We start from the raw sequence: 17,986 nt of genomic DNA, 5'->3' as shown, positions 1-17,986 counted from the left end.
AAATGGTCTGTTCCAGTACTGCAAGAATGGACTAATTTTTACTATTTTTTCGATAACATAAAGGAAAAATTTGGTCTGTTCCAGTACTGCAAGAATCTACTAATTTTTACTTTTTTTTCCGATAACATAAAGGAAAAAATGTTATCGTAGTAAAAAATAGTAGCTTCTTGCAGGTTCTGGAACAGAGCAATTGTTATCGTAGTAAAAAGTTGCTGTGTTCCAGAACCTGCAAGAAGCTACTATTTTTTACTACGATAACAGTTTTTCCTTTATGTTATCGGAAAAAATAGTAAAAATTAGTACATTCTTGCAGTTCTGGAACAGACCAAGTAGTAGCTTCTTGCAGGTTCTGGAACAGAGCAAAAATGTCTGTTTCAAAACCAGGGGCTCAATTCTGTTTCTATGAAAATGTGAAATGAAAACTTTAATAAAGGAAAAAACTGTCAAATGAAAAAAATTATAAAGGAAATATTTTTCATTTCAAATTTTCATAGAACAAGAATACAGCCCCTGTAGTGGTATCGTCAAATTATTTTTATGTTGTTGGGGAAATTACAACAAAAATATTTTTTTATAAAGGTATTTGACATTTCATATTCCAACAACTGATGTAATACCACTACCTTGGTAATTGTGCCATGTCCAAAACCTGCAAGAAGCTACTATTTTTTACTACGATAACAATTTTTCCTTTATGTTATCGGAAAAAATAGTAAAAATTAGTAGATTCTTGCAGTTCTGGAACAAACCAAACATTTTTCCTTTATGTTATCGAAAAAAATAGTAAAAATTAATAGATTCTTGCAGTACTGGAACAGACTAACATTTTCTCTATTCCAGAAGCTACAAGAGGCTACTATTTTCTACTACATTTTTCCTTTATGTTATCGAAAAAATAGTACAAATTAGTAGATTCTTGCAGTACTGGAACATTCCAATTTAATACCTGTTCCAAAACCTGCAGGAGGCTACTATTTTTAACTACGACAACATTTTTTCCTTTATGTTATCGAAAAAAATAGTCAACATTAGTAGATTCTTGCAGTACTGGAACATACCAATTTATTATTGTAATAATAATCAGCATTTAAAGGTTGTTTTCTATGTCAGTTTTGAACTGTCAATGGGCATCAAAAATCTTAAGAAAAACCGCCAAGTTTCTAGAGCTGGCAAAAAATCGATGGCACTATCGATAAAATCGATTGTTTTTTAAAAATTAAATATCGATAGATAGTTTTGCCTATCGATATTATCGGAACAAAAACCCCCAACCCAAAACTTATTAAAATAAATAGAAATTTCGCTGCTTTTCGGTTTTGTGTGTGTGAGAAAATAAGCCCGTAGTCACACGTACATATTTTTCGGAAAGGTAAAATGTATTTTTTTAATATTTTATAAGATAAAAGCAATTTTTTATTCTCCTTTGCATTTCTGTGAACTACTTGTGCAAAATGTCAAGGAAAGCATTGACATTTCCGTCATTTTCGTTTCCAAATTAATGGTGTTGACAGCTTATCGATAATATCGATAGTAATCGATATTTTAAACTATTATATCGAAAATATCTAATGTTGGGAATATCGATGGTTTGCCAGCTCTACAAGTTTCCCTCTTGGACTTTTGCTCGCATTTTGATTAGGTTTCACACCATACATTTGTTATCGATAATTATCGCAAAGCAGACATAAACATAAATCAGCTGAGGTTTTTTCAAACTTTAGAACCCTACAGACGTAATTTTTGCAACCGCGAATTAATTGTCCAGACATTATTTGTTTTTATACAAATTCCTCTCTCACCGGCATCCTAATTGCAATTTTTTGCATTTAAGATGTCTGGTCCATTGCTAGACGACATCAATTTTGATGTAACAGAAGAGGAAGTGACAACAACACCTCAAGTCAATGGTGATGTTCGTATGAACATTGACAAGGAAAATTACAACGACCGCAAACGGCAACGGCTGGAAACGACTGTTGCACCGATAAACATTTCTGATCTGTCATCGAAGTTGAAAAACTATAATACCAATAATCAAAACAGATTTGGCATCCTTGGAGTCCTTGCTGATGTCGAGCTTAATTGCAATCGTCCTGTCACTGAGCCTCGCTCTGCAAATGTAGAGGATACAACAACGACTACAACAAAGACAACAAACCCAAATAAAAAGTCATGGTGCCCGCCAATATTTGTTTACAATGTAAACATTAAATCTTTGGTTGACTCGTTAAGAGCAGCTATTCCTAAGTCTTCTTTTGAAATTAGGAATATTAACAAAAACAAGAGCAAATTATACTTTGCTGATCCTGCAGTACATTCATCCATGATGGCCATACTTAAGGAAAAGAATATACATTCTTACTCCTTTACTCCTAAGGATCAAAAAAAGGTCTCCGTAATAGTTAGGGGAATATTTGGCGATTCCGTTGCCGATGATATTAAACTGGAACTTGACGAACTGGTTCCTGATACTGTTTCCAACGTGACTAAATTTAATACCCCGACTTCTTTAAAGAAAAACATAGACAACGGCCTCTATGCTGTAGTCCTCCTTCCAGGAAAGAAAATTGGGGATGTAAACCACATTACTCTCTTACAAAACCAAACCGTCTCTTGGGAAAAACCCAAACGGAAAGAACATGATATACAGTGTCACAGGTGTCAAAAATGGGGTCACCTTTCACGTAATTGCAACTCGGCATTCAAATGCGTGAAGTGTGACCAAAAACACGAACCTGGCGAATGTCAACGTACCCGATCCGAAACAGTTGATCCTTTTTGCGCCAATTGTGGTGAATCTGGGCATCCGGCGAATTGGAAGGGATGTCCTACTTACAAGAAATACGTAGCAGCACGGCGGAGGCAAATCACCAAAGCAATTGAAGAGAAAAACATTGTAAGAAACAATGTAAATAAAGCTCTTAATATGTCATTGTCATTGGTTTCACATGGGAAATCCTTTGCAAGTTGCTTGCAAACCCAAAATAACAGCAAAAAAAGTCAAAGTCCTAAGCCTACAATGATTGAGGAGTTCTTGAAGCTAGCCAACTTTTTCATGCAACCAGAAGAGCTTACTTTAGAACAAGAAATCGATATATTTCTCAAAAAATACGTAACAATGTCAAAAGCTGACGCAAAAACTGAATTCTTGCGTCTATTAAATAAGGTTAAAGCCAAATATGGACCATAGATCGTTAAATATATTAACGTTTAATGTCCGATCGCTTGTTGATACAAGTCGACAAATCGATCTTCATAATATCCTTCTGGCTAACAATATAGACATCGGTTTCATACAAGAAACTCATTTGCGTAGATACATTAAGCTTCCTGGCTACAACTTCATCCCAAATAATTCATCGGTAGGTGTTGCAGTGGCAATAAAAAGCTCCATACAATGTAACAAACTAATAATCAACGATATTGGAATCTGCACTGTTCTTCTTCAAATAGACTCTGCATCAAATGGTATCCACAAAAAATGGTTAATTGGGTCCATTTCATGGCATAATAAGAGAGGTAAAGTCAGGCAAACATATGATTACAATTTTTTTAAAAATTTGTCTTTGACAACACTCAACTTTCAAATGAAATGAAAACATGCAATTGTCAATTGTGGCAAATAGTATTTATGTATACATACTTTTATGACAGTTACCTTTAAAATTAATTTGAATTTACAAATTGTGATTTTAAACGAAATATTTTCAATTGTTCAAAATGAGATCCTGCTTTCTGTGTAAAAAAAAGGACTGTGGAAGAAATAGTTCCTTCTTCCACATCCCAACAGATGAGGTAATGCGCTTGAAGTGGTCAGAAGCATGTGGGATTAATTTCAGTGGTAAAGAATTTATATGCGGAGACCACTTTTTGCCATCTGATATTTTAAAGATTTCCAGAGGATGTTATTTATTACCAACTGCCGTACCATTTGTTGTTACATCCGGATATGACGAGCTTGAGTAAGATTACAAATATTTCAAGAAAAGAAATAATTAAACGAGAATTTTTTGGTATTAGTGAATGTCTTATGGCCGTAGATGAAGAACGTGAAATCTTGGAAAGTACTGAAAATTTTATGGGCTCAGATGATTAACTTGAATTCTTGGAAAATACGGAATGTTTTATGGGTATGAATGGGGAACGTGAATTCTTGGAAAATAATGATACCGTTGACTCAATTGAAAATGGGTAAATATTTATTTAATTTATTTATTTATTTATTTATTTATTTATTTATTTATTTATTTGTGTACCATTACACTTGTTTATTATAATACATCATTCGTCATTTATTATTCCAGCTCGAAATACAGAAATTCTTCAAGAAACTAAAAATGTTAAAAATGACCCCACTGAATTTATGGTTTTAGGATCCAATGATCAGATCAACCAGAATATAATGAATTCCTCTAATTTCAAAGAGCCTGAAAACGAAGGCGTGGTTTTATCTTCAAATAATCAGGTCAATCCGATTGCAATTGATCCCTTGAATTTCGAAGAGGCTGAAAATGAAGATGTTGCTTTATGTTTCAATGATCAGATGAATACTAGTGAAATTGATCCCTTGCTTTGTGAAAGTTCTGAAAACGAGCTGGTGGCTTTAGAATCCAATGTTCAGATCAATCCCAGTGCAGTTGATCCATTTATTTTCGAAGGTATTGAAAACGAAATGTTGGGCTTTGAAGATGTACAAAGAGAACCAGTTGAAGATGTCGGGCAACTCCAGGGAGACGCTCTCGAAAAAATGGCTGGGTACGTTATTTGGAAACTGAATTTGAATGAATACGAAGATCACGAGAAAACCGGCTCATGGGTGGATAAAATTTCTTTGGGCTTCCTTAAAAAACCTAATCAAGAGTTCTTAAAATATATTACAAGTCTTGAATACGTCTTTGCATCATAATAACAATTTACAGCGTAGACTTTTGCAACTTAGCAATCAAGTAAATTTACCAGAGAAGGTAAAAAAATTCTTTTTTAAATGCCGAATGCATTTTAGAATTAGACATTTAAATAACAATTTAGGAATAGTGAAGCAAAAAGCAAATTGAAAGGATATTCAAAATTGGCAAAAATGAAACTATAATCGTTATTAAATTTATCTTCAAACTACTAAAACTTTTCAAATGTACGGTTTAGGATTTTAAGTTGTCATCTAACGCATAAACTATACAAATATCCGATATGAAATACTGCTGAAAATTAAATAAAAATATATTGTTCTAAAATGTTATATGTATATAAAAAACAAAAATTTTTCTGTTGGTATTCATTTTAAAATAATCTAAGAAGAGGTACGTGCGTTTGATAATGGTGTCACGCGGTATTAATTTTAAATACATGTATTTTGTCGAATTTTCATCTACCACGAAATATTCAGACTTCCATTTACACCATACATGTTCGGACATATGGCCTACAGACGTTCTATACCCCCACCATTGAATTAAACTAGTTCTACGAAGATATTTTTATTGAAGTCTCATATAACAGCATATCCATGACAATACCTTGTGTCAAATGTGATTTAAATTTTCAACGTATCGCTCATTCACTCAGTGAGTTTCTTATTTGAAGGTTCTCGAAAATCATCATAAAGAATCGTCAAACAATGCTTAATCTTCTATATATTTAGCACTCATGTCTATTTAGTTGTATGCCATTGATGGCCTGAGTTTGTAAAAGCGAAGTTGTTGTGTACATTAAAACTATAACAAAATACTCTTTCTAGCTCGTTTTCACGTTACCGACATAAACTGGTAAAATTAAACGCTTATAATTACGGTAATTGAGCAAATTCAATACTCTCCAGCTGGAGCTTTTCATCCTAATTACAAAAATATAAAGTTCGTCGAATGAAATAATCCCATGCTTCCCGGGATATGGGCCTTTCAAGTTCAGAAAATTCTCTTGTTTATAACTTCGCAATTTTTCAATGGATCATGATAATATGATTACCATCGTAAACTTTAAGGAATATCATACACAGTATAATGTATATCTATATTGTCGGGCTTCGGTCCGGGATGTAAGACTTTCTCCTATGGACAGGCGCAAATCTGGGACATGAGAACAAACTTTTCTATTCCAAGTAAACAACGGAATTTTCGGAACTTCAGAGGCACATATCTCGGGACGTATGGATGGAGTTTTTTATTGTTTCATTGTCGCAGTTATCAACCCAATAGAGCTACAAACGAAATTATTAAAAATTCAGACTTAAATGCACTAGATTGACTTCAATTACAAACATCTTACCCCCTAAATAGGTAGAATACCAGAATACCACACATTGCTCATTGTTTATCGCCAAACTTATTCGGTGCAAACATATCTACTGGGTTTTTAATTGCTGAAACCACCAAATACATATTTTAGATGCTTTAAAGGCGATTAATTGCACACCATCACTTTTTTACATGCATATATCACATGTCATACTAATGTTTGTATTATTGTTTGTTGCAAAAAAAAAAAAATACTTTCAACGTTATATGACTTGAGCTCCAACAATTTTTATTATTACACACCATTGAAGTAATTGGAGCCAATTTCATACATGATTACATTACAAATTATTTCTGCCAGTATTTTGTTTATTTACAATTGGATGTTGTTTTTGTCATTTCTTATCATATCTGAAAACGATGACGCATATACGCATGGCTGTATTTGTATTTTTTTTTTGATTGATGAGTTACAGATTTTCAGAGTTGTATTGTCATTATTCTAATGACTTTACCTATATTATTATGCCATGGGTCCATTTATATTCCATGCAATTATCCTGCTCAGCAACTGAGAAATGACTTAGACAAACTGCTTCAGTATTCCAGCAATTTTGACGCTTTTATTCTTGGTGGCGATCTTAATTCTAAAAGTACAACATGGGGTGATAGTAATGAAAACTGCAACGGCAGAGTTCTCTCCTCGTGGCTTGATGACAATGCATTGGAAGTGGTTCGACTGTGTGACTCATCGCCTTCCTATCCCAATGGTCCATCTTTTCTTGATCATTTCCTAATAAGTACAAACGTCATTAACAGAAATCATCCAAACTATGATCTGAATACCTTACCATCATTTTCCGATCATTATCCTGTAAAAATATCCTTGCAACTTGAGCGTACGGATTTCATAGTAAAACCACCCAAATTCTTCACATCCTATAAAAACACAGATTGGGCTAGATTTCGCCATGACATGGATACTGCATCACGGCTCATTATGCCTCCTTCCAATAGAAATCTGGAAAATCAGGAAATCGATAATACTATCAGAGATTTCAATAATGCTTTCACGTCAATTCATGAACTTCATTCTAAAAAAATCACCATCAAGGACGACAAACTTCCTCTGTCTGAGAGAACCAAAAAAATGTATAAAATAAAACACCGTTGGCAGAAAGAGCTGAAAGTCATTTATCACCGCACGGGAAATAGAAACAGCAGTGAGTATAACATTTTATCAAAGCAAATTCAACTGTTGAAAACTATAATAAAAGAGGCAGTAAATATTGAACAAGCACAAAAATTTAGCAGTAAATTGGAAAAAATTAAACCTGGCCCTACGGCATTTAAGGAAGTTTATAGAATCGTGGGAAAAGACAAAATGCCGTTTTGTAATCGGATTGTCCATGATGATAGCATCGTTACAAATGCTACGGATGTAGCCAATCATTTTCATGAATATTATTCTTCATCGTTTACACAAAGAACCCCCGAGCGTCCTGTGGCCGATTTTACGTCGAGGGTCTCAAATTTTTTGGCTTCGGTACCAAGACACATTTATTCATTTGATGATAATTTCAATGCGGTAGTCAACAGCGACAGGTTTCACTTTACGGACTCTGAAAGGGTCAAAAGGATAATCAATTCGATCAATAACAAGAAATCATGCGGTCTAGACGGAGTTTCTAACTTTATTATAAGAAGATTCCCCGATTCAACCATAAAACTACTTACATGTTTGTTCAATCACTGTATTAACAACGGTTATTTCCCTTTGGAGTGGAAGTTGGCAAAAATAATACCCATCAAAAAGAAACCAAACAGCGAATTGGTATCCGATTTTCGTCCTATTTCCTTATTGTCCAACATTGGAAAGTTATACGAACATATCCTGAAAGAAAAAATTGAAAATGAATTCATTGTTGAGCCAACGTCAGATTTGCAGTTTGGGTTCAAAAAGCTTCACTCCACACAACATGCACTCTTAAAGTTTCATAGTGACATCACTAGAAATCTTCGAAACCAAATATGTACGGTCGCCATTTCTCTAGATATTGAAAAGGCATTTGATGCAGTCTCACACAATGGGATTCTATACAAACTGATTGGTCTGAGCATAGATCCTTTCCTAGTCAGAATTATGCGAAGTTTCTTTGATGATCGAAGTTTCTCAGTCCAAATCCAAGACTCCACGTCATCCATTGGTTTGATAAACAGCGGTGTTCCCCAGGGAAGTGTCCTGGCACCTCTTTTATTCAACTTGTTTCTCCACGATTTTCCACACCTTATACAGGACTCTCAAGCTATCCTCTATGCCGACGATTGTTTAATATATGCCCACGATTCGTCTCCAATCTCCGCTTTGAACAAGGCTGCTGTCCACCTTCAAAACATCGATATTTACTATAAAACATGGGGAATTAAAATAAACCCAGCAAAAAGTACTGCCATCTGCATAAGAAATGCGTCAGGAAAGTGCCCCAGAAATGTAGTCCCGCAGAGTAAACTGCTGCAGCTAACGCTTAATGGAACTGATATTCCATTTACTTCCAGCATCAAGTATTTGGGAGTCAACTTTAATAACTTGTTTAAGTTTAATCCACACTGTCGTGCCACACTTCAAAAAGCTAAACGAGTTGCTGGAAGATTCGCCTCGCTGTTTGGTAACAAATACTTACCTCTAAACACAAAAATCTTGCTCTATAAAGTAGCTATAAGGTCCATCCTGCTCTATGGCTTCTCAATCTGGTTCGCTATCTCCCCGATAGTGGCCAAGGAGTTGGAGGTCTTCGAGCGAAAAATTCTGAGAAAATGTATAAACAAGCATTACGAGACGCAGACAAAGAAATTCTCAAATACCTACGTTTACAATACAGCAACCGTCCAGCCGTTCTGCAGATACGCCCTTGACCATTTGAGGCGATTTGTTGAGAGCCTTGCCACACATGAGAATGACGTGATAAAATCTTTATACGAGGACGAGAAATTTACTTCCTGGGAAAATTCCGTATATTTCTCCCCTATTGGGATTAGAAACGAAAACATCGCCAATGATACGGACATTGCAAATGTACCCGAGTTCTTTAAAAAGACACTACAAGGCACTCACAGAGGCTAGTTTTTATTTTCCCGTAGTCCTCGACATTAAATTCACCTTTATTAATATATTTTTATGTATATAAATGGGCTTTGCCCTTTCGTTTTATGTATATCTTGCATGTATGTGATCCTGTAAAAAAAAAAGTTTCTAATGAACAACACATCTGTGATATATTTTTCATACCCACCTCGTAAAAAATCAATTGTTTACATTACATTCGCTGTTCGTTAATGTTTACTACAGCTTTGTTAAATTATTTTTATTGTTATTTAGTTTTTAAGTAATTTATTTTTATTTGCAGACAATTTCGCTCTGTTCGACATCTGATAAGGCCGGGAGCAAGCCTTGTTTTTATTAATTCTCAATTCACTTTTATACTTTGTTATTCAGCCCAATCATGAACATCATCTCACCGTGAGTTTTCTCACTCTCGCCTCCTCCCTTATTATAAACATCATAAGGGAGAACAAAACTCACGTTCGTGAGAAAAGTAGCTATCATAAATGTCAAAAAAGTGAGAATGTGAGGCAATTTTCTCTCACCACAGAAATCAAGGTGAGTTGAACAAAAAAATGTAACTATGGAAATTTTTTATAGAAAAAATCGACAAGAAACGAATCTTTTGCAATGATAATCAATTGTATTTATTTGTGTTTTACGTTAAAGGTAACAAATAAAAAACAATTAGAAATTCTTTTGGCAACTATACAAGGAAGACCTCAATCGAGTTTGGCGTAATTTGGAGGTGGAGTTGAAGTTGGCCAAAATTTTTCAGATATGGGAAGCGGTTCAGAATCATATGATGAAAACAGGAATGGAAGAGGATCCTATCAGGAGCAACACCTTTCTAAAATTTTTTTTTGTAGGTACTTCGCTAAGGTTCCCAGCAAAATATTCGATGCCAAAGATTCTATTCAAGCATGAGTGCAAGTTATATGTCACCTTTTTACCACCTTGGCCCATTCTTTTTACAAGACTGTGACCCCTAAAAGATCCAAATCATTTTGGATGGCATCTTCAATAACCCAGTGGAATGGTATCTTAACAACCACCTTGGCATGGCATATTCCACGAACAAGCCACAATAGGAAGGATTAAATTCATAAAAAAGGGCATGTTTATATTATATAGCCTTTTGCAGGGTTAACCTTCTTGAAAATTGAGAAATTGTATTTAAAATCCATGAAATTGGTTCAAATGTTGAATAGGATCCGAATTTCACGAATTGTACTTAGCATTCATATGATTGGTCCTATTGCTGGAGAAGAGATCGGATGTTTCACGTATTGTATTTATTTACAATTCTTGAAATTCCTTCCAAATGCAGAAAATGGGATCTTTCACAACTTCATTTGAACTAATACAAAAGATCCAGTGAGATATTGGCATCGCATGGAACGACTTCCACAAAATTTTGCTTGGTTTTCTTTGTATTCCTCAGCGTTTGTCGTTTCGCACATCATTCAAAATGCAATATTAAACATTTTCATTTCTTTTTGCCATTTAATGACCTTTAAACGGTTTTTGTTCACTTTTTTGCAAATTGCAGAAATTCTTCGGGCGTAAATAAACAATTTTTACATATGTATGTATGTATCTGTCAAAACAAAACAAAAACAGCTGTTACAGATGTTGCCACATATCAAACATTTAATATTTTTATCAATTACCAAGTATTTTTAAAGTGGATTGTTGATAAAAATTATTTTTCGTTTTAAAAATATTAATTTAATTAAAAATAAATTAATGTTTTATAAAAAAAATTACGAATTTAGTTATTGCAAAATTATTTGTAAATAAAATAACGATATGGCAACGCAAATTATATTTTCAAGGGTTCACAAAATGCGGCACTATTTTCAATTTTCAAACTTGTGAACCCCTCTTCACTTTTTTCGCTTCTCCCTTGTCATTTGTGATAGGTCGAGACGTGAGAAGTGAGCTGCAACTCACTCGTGAGAAGCTCCCTACGTGAGTATTCATGATCGCTATGTTTATCTTTCAATGTTAACTAAGCATGTAGCATAACAAAACATCTGATTGTATTTAGAACAAAACGATTACAGTTCTAAGTGTTCATGTCATCAGTTCATTTTACATTACACAATGTTATCGATATAAGAAGAAGTCTCAATAAAATTTAACTTAACTAACTTAAATCAGCTGATATGCCTTTTTTATTAGGGTTCATCTAGCACACTTGTGATTCATTAATTTATTAACAAAAACATTTTTATTTACATTTTATATTGAACTAAGTTATACGAAATTTAATTCTAATAGTGAACCTTTGATCACCAACATGGAGACGACGATGATGAGTCCAATAAATATCCATGATTTTATCTTAAAATCATACACCGAGGCTAAAACTTTGCCTGATGTGATTGAGGTGATTTTTGGCGAAGAACATGTGGTAAATTTTGAAATATGTTTTGTTTTCTATTATTAATATTTATTATATACTATAGATGAGAGAACTTTTATTGACTTGTTATTAACGATAAGATCGGAAGTAGGAACAAGATCCTTGGAGTGCTGACAAAGAAGTTTTGTTAACCTGCAAATGTTAGCGCTACGCAGTGGAAGAATATTAAAAACTGGCAGAATACACTGGCAGGAAGCCTAGTTGTGACACTAGTGGGATTTATGTATTCCTGATAAGAAAGTTAGAGAAAATAGCTTATATCTAGTAAATAGTCCGCAAACTAGATTCTTCACTGATGCTATCTCATCAGCATCTTTACCACTGTCCATAATGTGATTAAAGATCCAACCAAGTAGTGGCCTGTAATTATACCACAAAAATTTTTATTGTAGATTATTTATTGTTGTTAGAGCGTGGACCAGTTAGAGCTGAATATCTCACATCCTAGTTGACTTCTATAAAAGACCTAGGAGACTTCAACAATCTTCTCGTAGAGAAGCTTTTTGAAGTCATCTATAAAAAGACCTTGGGTATTCTACAATAAGTTAATTTTACTGTTACAGTAGCCCATCAAGCTGTCGATTCAGGTCTAAGTCAACATCTTCATACAATTTCCGACTGTGGAAGGAAACTTTACAGGAAATCATAATCCGTTGTGGCATAATTGGCCTGTTCCCGTACTTTATAAAGTGGTAAAAGTCGTAAAAGTTGTAAATGTCGTAAACGGTTTTCATATAAATTTTGTGTACGGGAACGAAAAATGTGTAAAAGTCGTAAAAATTGTAAAAACTTTTTAGTTCGGGAACAAAGCTAATATTGGTCAAAATATAATAATGTCCTCAATGCTTACAGAGAAAGTTCTTTTTTAATCCTCACATACTTCAGCCTCATCAGCTATCAAATTAGGACCAAATTCTTTAAATATCAATTTTTCGCTTTATCTAAAACAATTCAAACTAATATCATTATTTCATTTCAGTTATCAACAAATGAATATGGTCAACAAAAATGTCCATCGCTGACATATCCCTTTGCAGCTTCTCAACTATACGAAGTTCCCATAAAAGAAAGCAAATTATTACTCGAAGCCAATCCAGAGGAGAAAATCAATAAATCTATTACAGAACTCACACTGAACATTGAAAACACCGGTGTCATAAGTTGGCAGCCAGGTGATACAATAGCTATTCTACCCTGTAATCCCAAAAAAGATGTGGAAAGTTTATTATACTGCTTGGATTTAAGTGATAAAGCTGACACCAAGTGTCAAATCCAGGTTAATCCATCTTGTACCAAGAAAACTGCCAAAGTTCCGGCACATATACCCGCCGCAAGTACACCAAGAGAATTGCTAAGAGATTGTGTGAACATAAGAGGTGTATTGAAAAAACAATTGCTAAGTAGTTTGGCAAATTTCTGTAGTGATAATGATGAAAAGTCATTTCTTAAATGTCTATCGTCCAAAGAAGGCGTCTCTTTTTATAATGATTTAATTATGAATAAGGGTTTTAACTTACTTGATATATTGGAAACATGCCACACTTGTAGACCACCACTTGCCTTGCTCATTGAACATTTACCTAGACTCTTACCCAGACCCTACTCCATTGCAAATAGTCCTTTAGAGAATCCCAAAGAAATACAAATTATTTTCTCTACACTTAACAACCACAGGCCAGGTGTCGCAACAAGTTTCCTTATGGAAAAGACTAAAGAAGAATACCCCAAGATCTTAATGTATCTAAGAGAGGCAAACACATTCCGTTACAGTGAAGAAATGTTTGGAAAAAATCAAATATTAATTGCAGTGGGTACAGCATTGGCACCGTTTTTGGGTTTTCTGCAGCACAAAGAGCATCTGAGCAAACAGGAAACAAATGTCGCCGGACAAACCTGGTTATTTGCTGGCGCCATCAATGAGCAGGCAATCTTGCATAGAGAACAACTGCTACAATGGCAAAAGGAAAATATACTCAATAAATTTGTGGAGTCCTATTCAAGGTCTTCTTCGGCTGATCATCATCATCATTATGTACAGGATGCTTTAGCACAAAATGCAGACAGTTTTGTGGAAATGTTATTGAATCCAGATACGATTTTATATCTTTGTGCGGATGGTGGTGAAATTTCCAAAAGTATAGAAGAATGTTTTGTACATATCTTACAAGAGAAATTACAAATTTCCGCAGTAGAAGCTGGACAAATGTTAAAGGATTTTAAAACACAGGGCAAGTACAGAATTGATGTATGGCTTTAATATGGAAATCATTGTAATGAAGGGGATGTACATATGTAATATTATTTATAAATTAAATTAATTACAAAAAAGATTTGTAAACAAATAAAGATGTGATTCCAAGAAATATTCCTTTTTAGATTTTTTTCATTCGAAAGGATGATAGTGTAAGGTTTAGGGATGTCCGGCAGACACTCCATTCGGAGAACTTTGGTCCATAGAAAAGACCACGGCGTAGTAATGAATACTGAAAAGATGGAAAGAAAAAATATCAAGTACGATTGCCAAGCAACGAATGGTTTTGAAAGCTTAGAAGAGAAAGGGGATCTATGTATGTCTGATAAGAAAGTTGGAGAATATAGTCCGCAAAGTAGATGTAGATGCTTCAAAGTAGATGCTTCAGCGTTTCTATCTCATCTGCATCTCTTTACAATCTATGGAAGACAACCCCATTGTCCATAATCAGTTTAGAGACCAGTTGCCATATGCGGCACACATTCTCTCCTTGTGATCCTCTGTTAAAAGGACCATAGGGCATTCTCTAAGAAGACCTTAAGATCTTTTATAAAAATGCCTTTCTATAAAAATACCAAGGAGTCTTTTATAAGAAGACCTTGGGACATCTATTCTCCTCTGTCGGACCTTGATGGCCTTTATAAGAAGACTTAGGGGTCTTCAATAAAAAGTCATTGAGGACCTTGTGGTCTTCTAGAAGCAAATCATGAGTTCTTCTATAAGAAGGCTTTTGGGTTCTCTATGAGAAGATCCTGAGGTCTTGTATAAATAGACATTGTAGTCTTCAATATGAAGATGTTGGGGGACTTCTATAAGATGTAGGGGAATTCTATAAGAAAGCCTGGGGGTCTTCTAAAAGAAGACTTTGGAGACTTCTATAAGAATACCTAGAGAAATTTTTTGAGAAGACTTACAGGACTTTTATAAGATGACCTAGGGGTCTTCAATGAGAAGACCTATAAGATGACATTGGAGATTATATAAGAAGATTTTATAGACTTCTATAAGAAGTCCTTGAAGACTTCTATAAAAATCGTAGGGGTCTTCTATATGAATACCTTGAAGACTTCTATTAGAAGATCTAGGGGTTTTCTATAAGATAACCTAGGTCTTCTTATAATCCTAGGTCACCTTTGGAAACTTCTATAAGAAGACCTAGGGGACTTTTATAAGAAGATTTAGGGTGTTTTTTTAAGAAAACCTTGGGGACTTCTAAAAGAAAACTAAGAAGTTTTCTATATGATGACCTAGAGGTCTTCTTTAAGAATATCTATGTGGACCTTAGGGACTTCTATAAGAAGACCTTGGAGACTTTTGTAAGAAGACTTCTATGAGAAGATCTAGAGCGCTTCTATTAGAAGATATAGAGGGCTTCTATAAGAAGATCAAGGTGGACCTTGGGGATTTCTATAATAAGACCTCGGAGACTTTTATAAGAAGACTTAGGGGACTTCTATAAAAAGAAATAGGGTCCTTCTATAAGAAAACCTTCATAAGAAAAGCTAGGAGACTTCTATATGAAGACCTTGGAGATTTCCATAAAAAGATCTTTGGGTCTTTTTTTATTAGACCTAGAGGTCTTATATAAATGGTCCTTGGGGTTTTCTATAAGAAGATTTTTGGACTTCAATAGACCTTGGGGACTTTTCTAAGATGGCTAGGCGGCTTCTAATCTAGGAGACTTCTATAAGATTACTTTGGGAGCTTATAAAAGAACACCTACGGGTCTTCTGTAGGGCCTTGGGGTCCTCTATAAAAAGACCTTGGAGATTTTTATAAGATGACATAGGTCATTTCTATAACAACACCTTGGAGACTTTTATAAGAATAACTTGGAGACTTTTTAAAGAAGAACATCTTTGGAGACTTTTAGAAGAAAAACTTGGAGACTTCTATAAAAACACCTTGAGGTCTTCAATAAGAAGACTCAGGGGTTCTTTATAAGAAGACCTTGGATACTTCCAGGTGTCTTTTATAAGACTTTGGAGGCTTTTATAAGAATTTTATAACGAAAAATTATTAAAAAAAGACTAGAGGTCTTATATAAATGGTCCTTGGGGGTTTCTATAAGAAGATTTTTGGACTTCTATAGACCTTGGGGTCCTCTATAAAAAGACCTTGGAGATTTTTATAAGATGGCATAGGGTATTTCTACAACAACACCTTGGAGACTTTTATAAGAATAACATGGAGACTTTTTAAAGAAGAACACCTTTGGAGACTTTTATAAGAAAAACTTGGAGACTTCTATAAAAAGATCTTGAGGTCTTCAATAAGAAGACTCAGGGGTTTTTTATAAGAAGACCTTGGATACTTCCAGGGGTCTTTTATAAGACCTTGGAGACTTTTATAAGAAGAACTTAGTTGCATTTTATGGAGACCTTGGGGACTTATATAAGAATACAGTGGAGACTTATAAGAAAAACTTGAAGACATGGTATAAGTAAAGAGGTAGATTTAAATGAAAAAAATCTATAGAACCCTTGTTTTTCCTGAATTCCTAAAACTTCAAAATTAAGCAACAAGTGGGTTTGTTTAGAACACTAATTTTGAGCATTTTATAAAAATCGCGAAAAATGAATGAAGGACCAATGTTTCTCCGCATAATCAAGTTGTGGATATGATAAAATGTTTGTTTCAATGATAACCTTACGAATTATTTCCATACAAATGTTCCAAAAATAATTTTAAAAATCATTGAATTCGATTGTTTTTAAAATTGTTTGACAAATTATTCAAACACCACACACACATACACAGTTTGTGTACATTGTTTTGAAGTTTTAGGAATACTCGAATAAAAAAAATTAAATTGACATAAAGCTTTGGCTAACCTTTCTTATTAAACCATGCTTGAAGACTTCAAAAAATGACCTTATAAAGATATTGGGATCTTTTTTAAAAGTACATAGTGGTCTTTTATACGGAGACTTTGGGGATTTCTACAAGAAGACCTTGAAGGCTTCCATAAGCAGTCTTAGGAGTCTTCTAAAAAACCAGGGATCTTCTAAAAAAAGACCTAGGGGACTTCTATAAGAGGACTTAGGAGCCGAAAGTCGTCAACGGGCATCATTGGGGTCGGGCAGTGGGTTCTTTCAGGTTTCTCTGCTGCTACAACAACAGCACTGGGGTTGGTCTGGCGTAGGAATTGTTGCGCCCTTGACCATGTGCCTTTAGCCTTCATTATTCTCTTCTGGGTTGAGCTCGGCTTCAGAGTAGGGGTCGACCCCTCTGTTTTGCTTTCGGCAGAAGGTTTCGTCGCCTCTACTTTTTTGCTGCCACATCTTCAGAGGCTTTGGTTTGAGTTACTGTAGAGACTGGTAAGAATATATTGTACACTTTTTAAAGTTCGCGTCGAGGTACATTTGCTTCTGATGAAGAAGATCTCCTTCTCAGTGGGTAAATTCGGCTCTAGTTCCACGAATCTGAGTAGGTATGTCATAGCACGTTTATAGTGCTTCGTATCTTTGACTTCTCTGGCAGATCTGTTAGGGTTCACTAATTTCGTGACTTTTGTTGGAGCCTTCTTGGATTCCGCATCATCATTCAAAGATCCCTTTGTATCCTTCCTTAAGTGGACCACCTGGAATTGGGCTTGTCCTCCCCCCATTTTACCCTCGTCTTCCCCAGTAGACTTGGCTGGGATCACCGTGGCGTCCAGCTTGTCGTCAGTTGGGATCAAGTTGAGAAACATGCCCTCTGTTCTTCTGGAAGAAGTCTGTCCAGTTGGTCGAGGAGTACCCTACTAAGCTATCCTCAATAGTCTTCAGAGTCTCGTGTAGGTCGCCCCTGCCCAAGGAATTGGACGTGTCTCTATCATTGTTCTGAAAAATCACCATTTCGTCAACATTCATATCGCTAGAATTTTGTGTACTTGTAGCAAGTACAGCTGTAGGTGCCAAGGCACCCACACCTAAAACAGCCGGATCACAATAACTCGATCTCGACGACACATGGTTTGTGGTCTCACCAAA

At 34.9% G+C, this 17,986-nt stretch overlaps 2 protein-coding genes across 9 annotated transcripts; both read left to right on the top strand.

Moving 5' to 3' along the window:
* Positions 1-1,690: 1,690 nt before the first annotated feature.
* On the top strand, positions 1,691-5,257 carry LOC141398041 (uncharacterized). Of its 8 annotated transcripts, none has more exons than XM_073975190.1 (4): positions 1,702-3,362; positions 3,454-3,962; positions 4,021-4,191; positions 4,305-5,257. In XM_073975190.1, exons 3-4 carry the CDS (start codon positions 4,137-4,139, stop codon positions 4,904-4,906), a joined length of 657 nt encoding a protein of 218 aa, XP_073831291.1. In that variant the 5' UTR covers positions 1,702-3,362; positions 3,454-3,962; positions 4,021-4,136; the 3' UTR covers positions 4,907-5,257. The 8 variants fall into 8 exon arrangements, 4 of the variants coding, with proteins under 4 accessions (XP_073831265.1, XP_073831291.1, XP_073831281.1 ...); XM_073975180.1 differs by having other exon boundaries at positions 1,702-3,519; positions 3,726-3,962; XM_073975172.1 differs by having other exon boundaries at positions 1,702-3,519; positions 3,655-3,962.
* Positions 5,258-11,499: 6,242 nt separating this feature from the next.
* On the top strand, positions 11,500-14,124 carry LOC141398034 (methionine synthase reductase). Its single transcript, XM_073975139.1, has 2 exons — positions 11,500-11,749; positions 12,741-14,124. Exons 1-2 carry the CDS (start codon positions 11,636-11,638, stop codon positions 14,016-14,018), a joined length of 1,392 nt encoding a protein of 463 aa, XP_073831240.1. The 5' UTR covers positions 11,500-11,635; the 3' UTR covers positions 14,019-14,124.
* The last annotated feature ends 3,862 nt before the right edge of the window (positions 14,125-17,986 follow it).

This window comes from Musca autumnalis, unplaced genomic scaffold (assembly GCF_047663935.1).
Source record: "Musca autumnalis isolate F117 unplaced genomic scaffold, ASM4766393v1 scaffold_1, whole genome shotgun sequence".
Classification (NCBI taxonomy): Eukaryota; Metazoa; Arthropoda; class Insecta; order Diptera; family Muscidae; genus Musca; species Musca autumnalis.
This window is presented reverse-complemented; position numbering and strand designations above follow the sequence as displayed.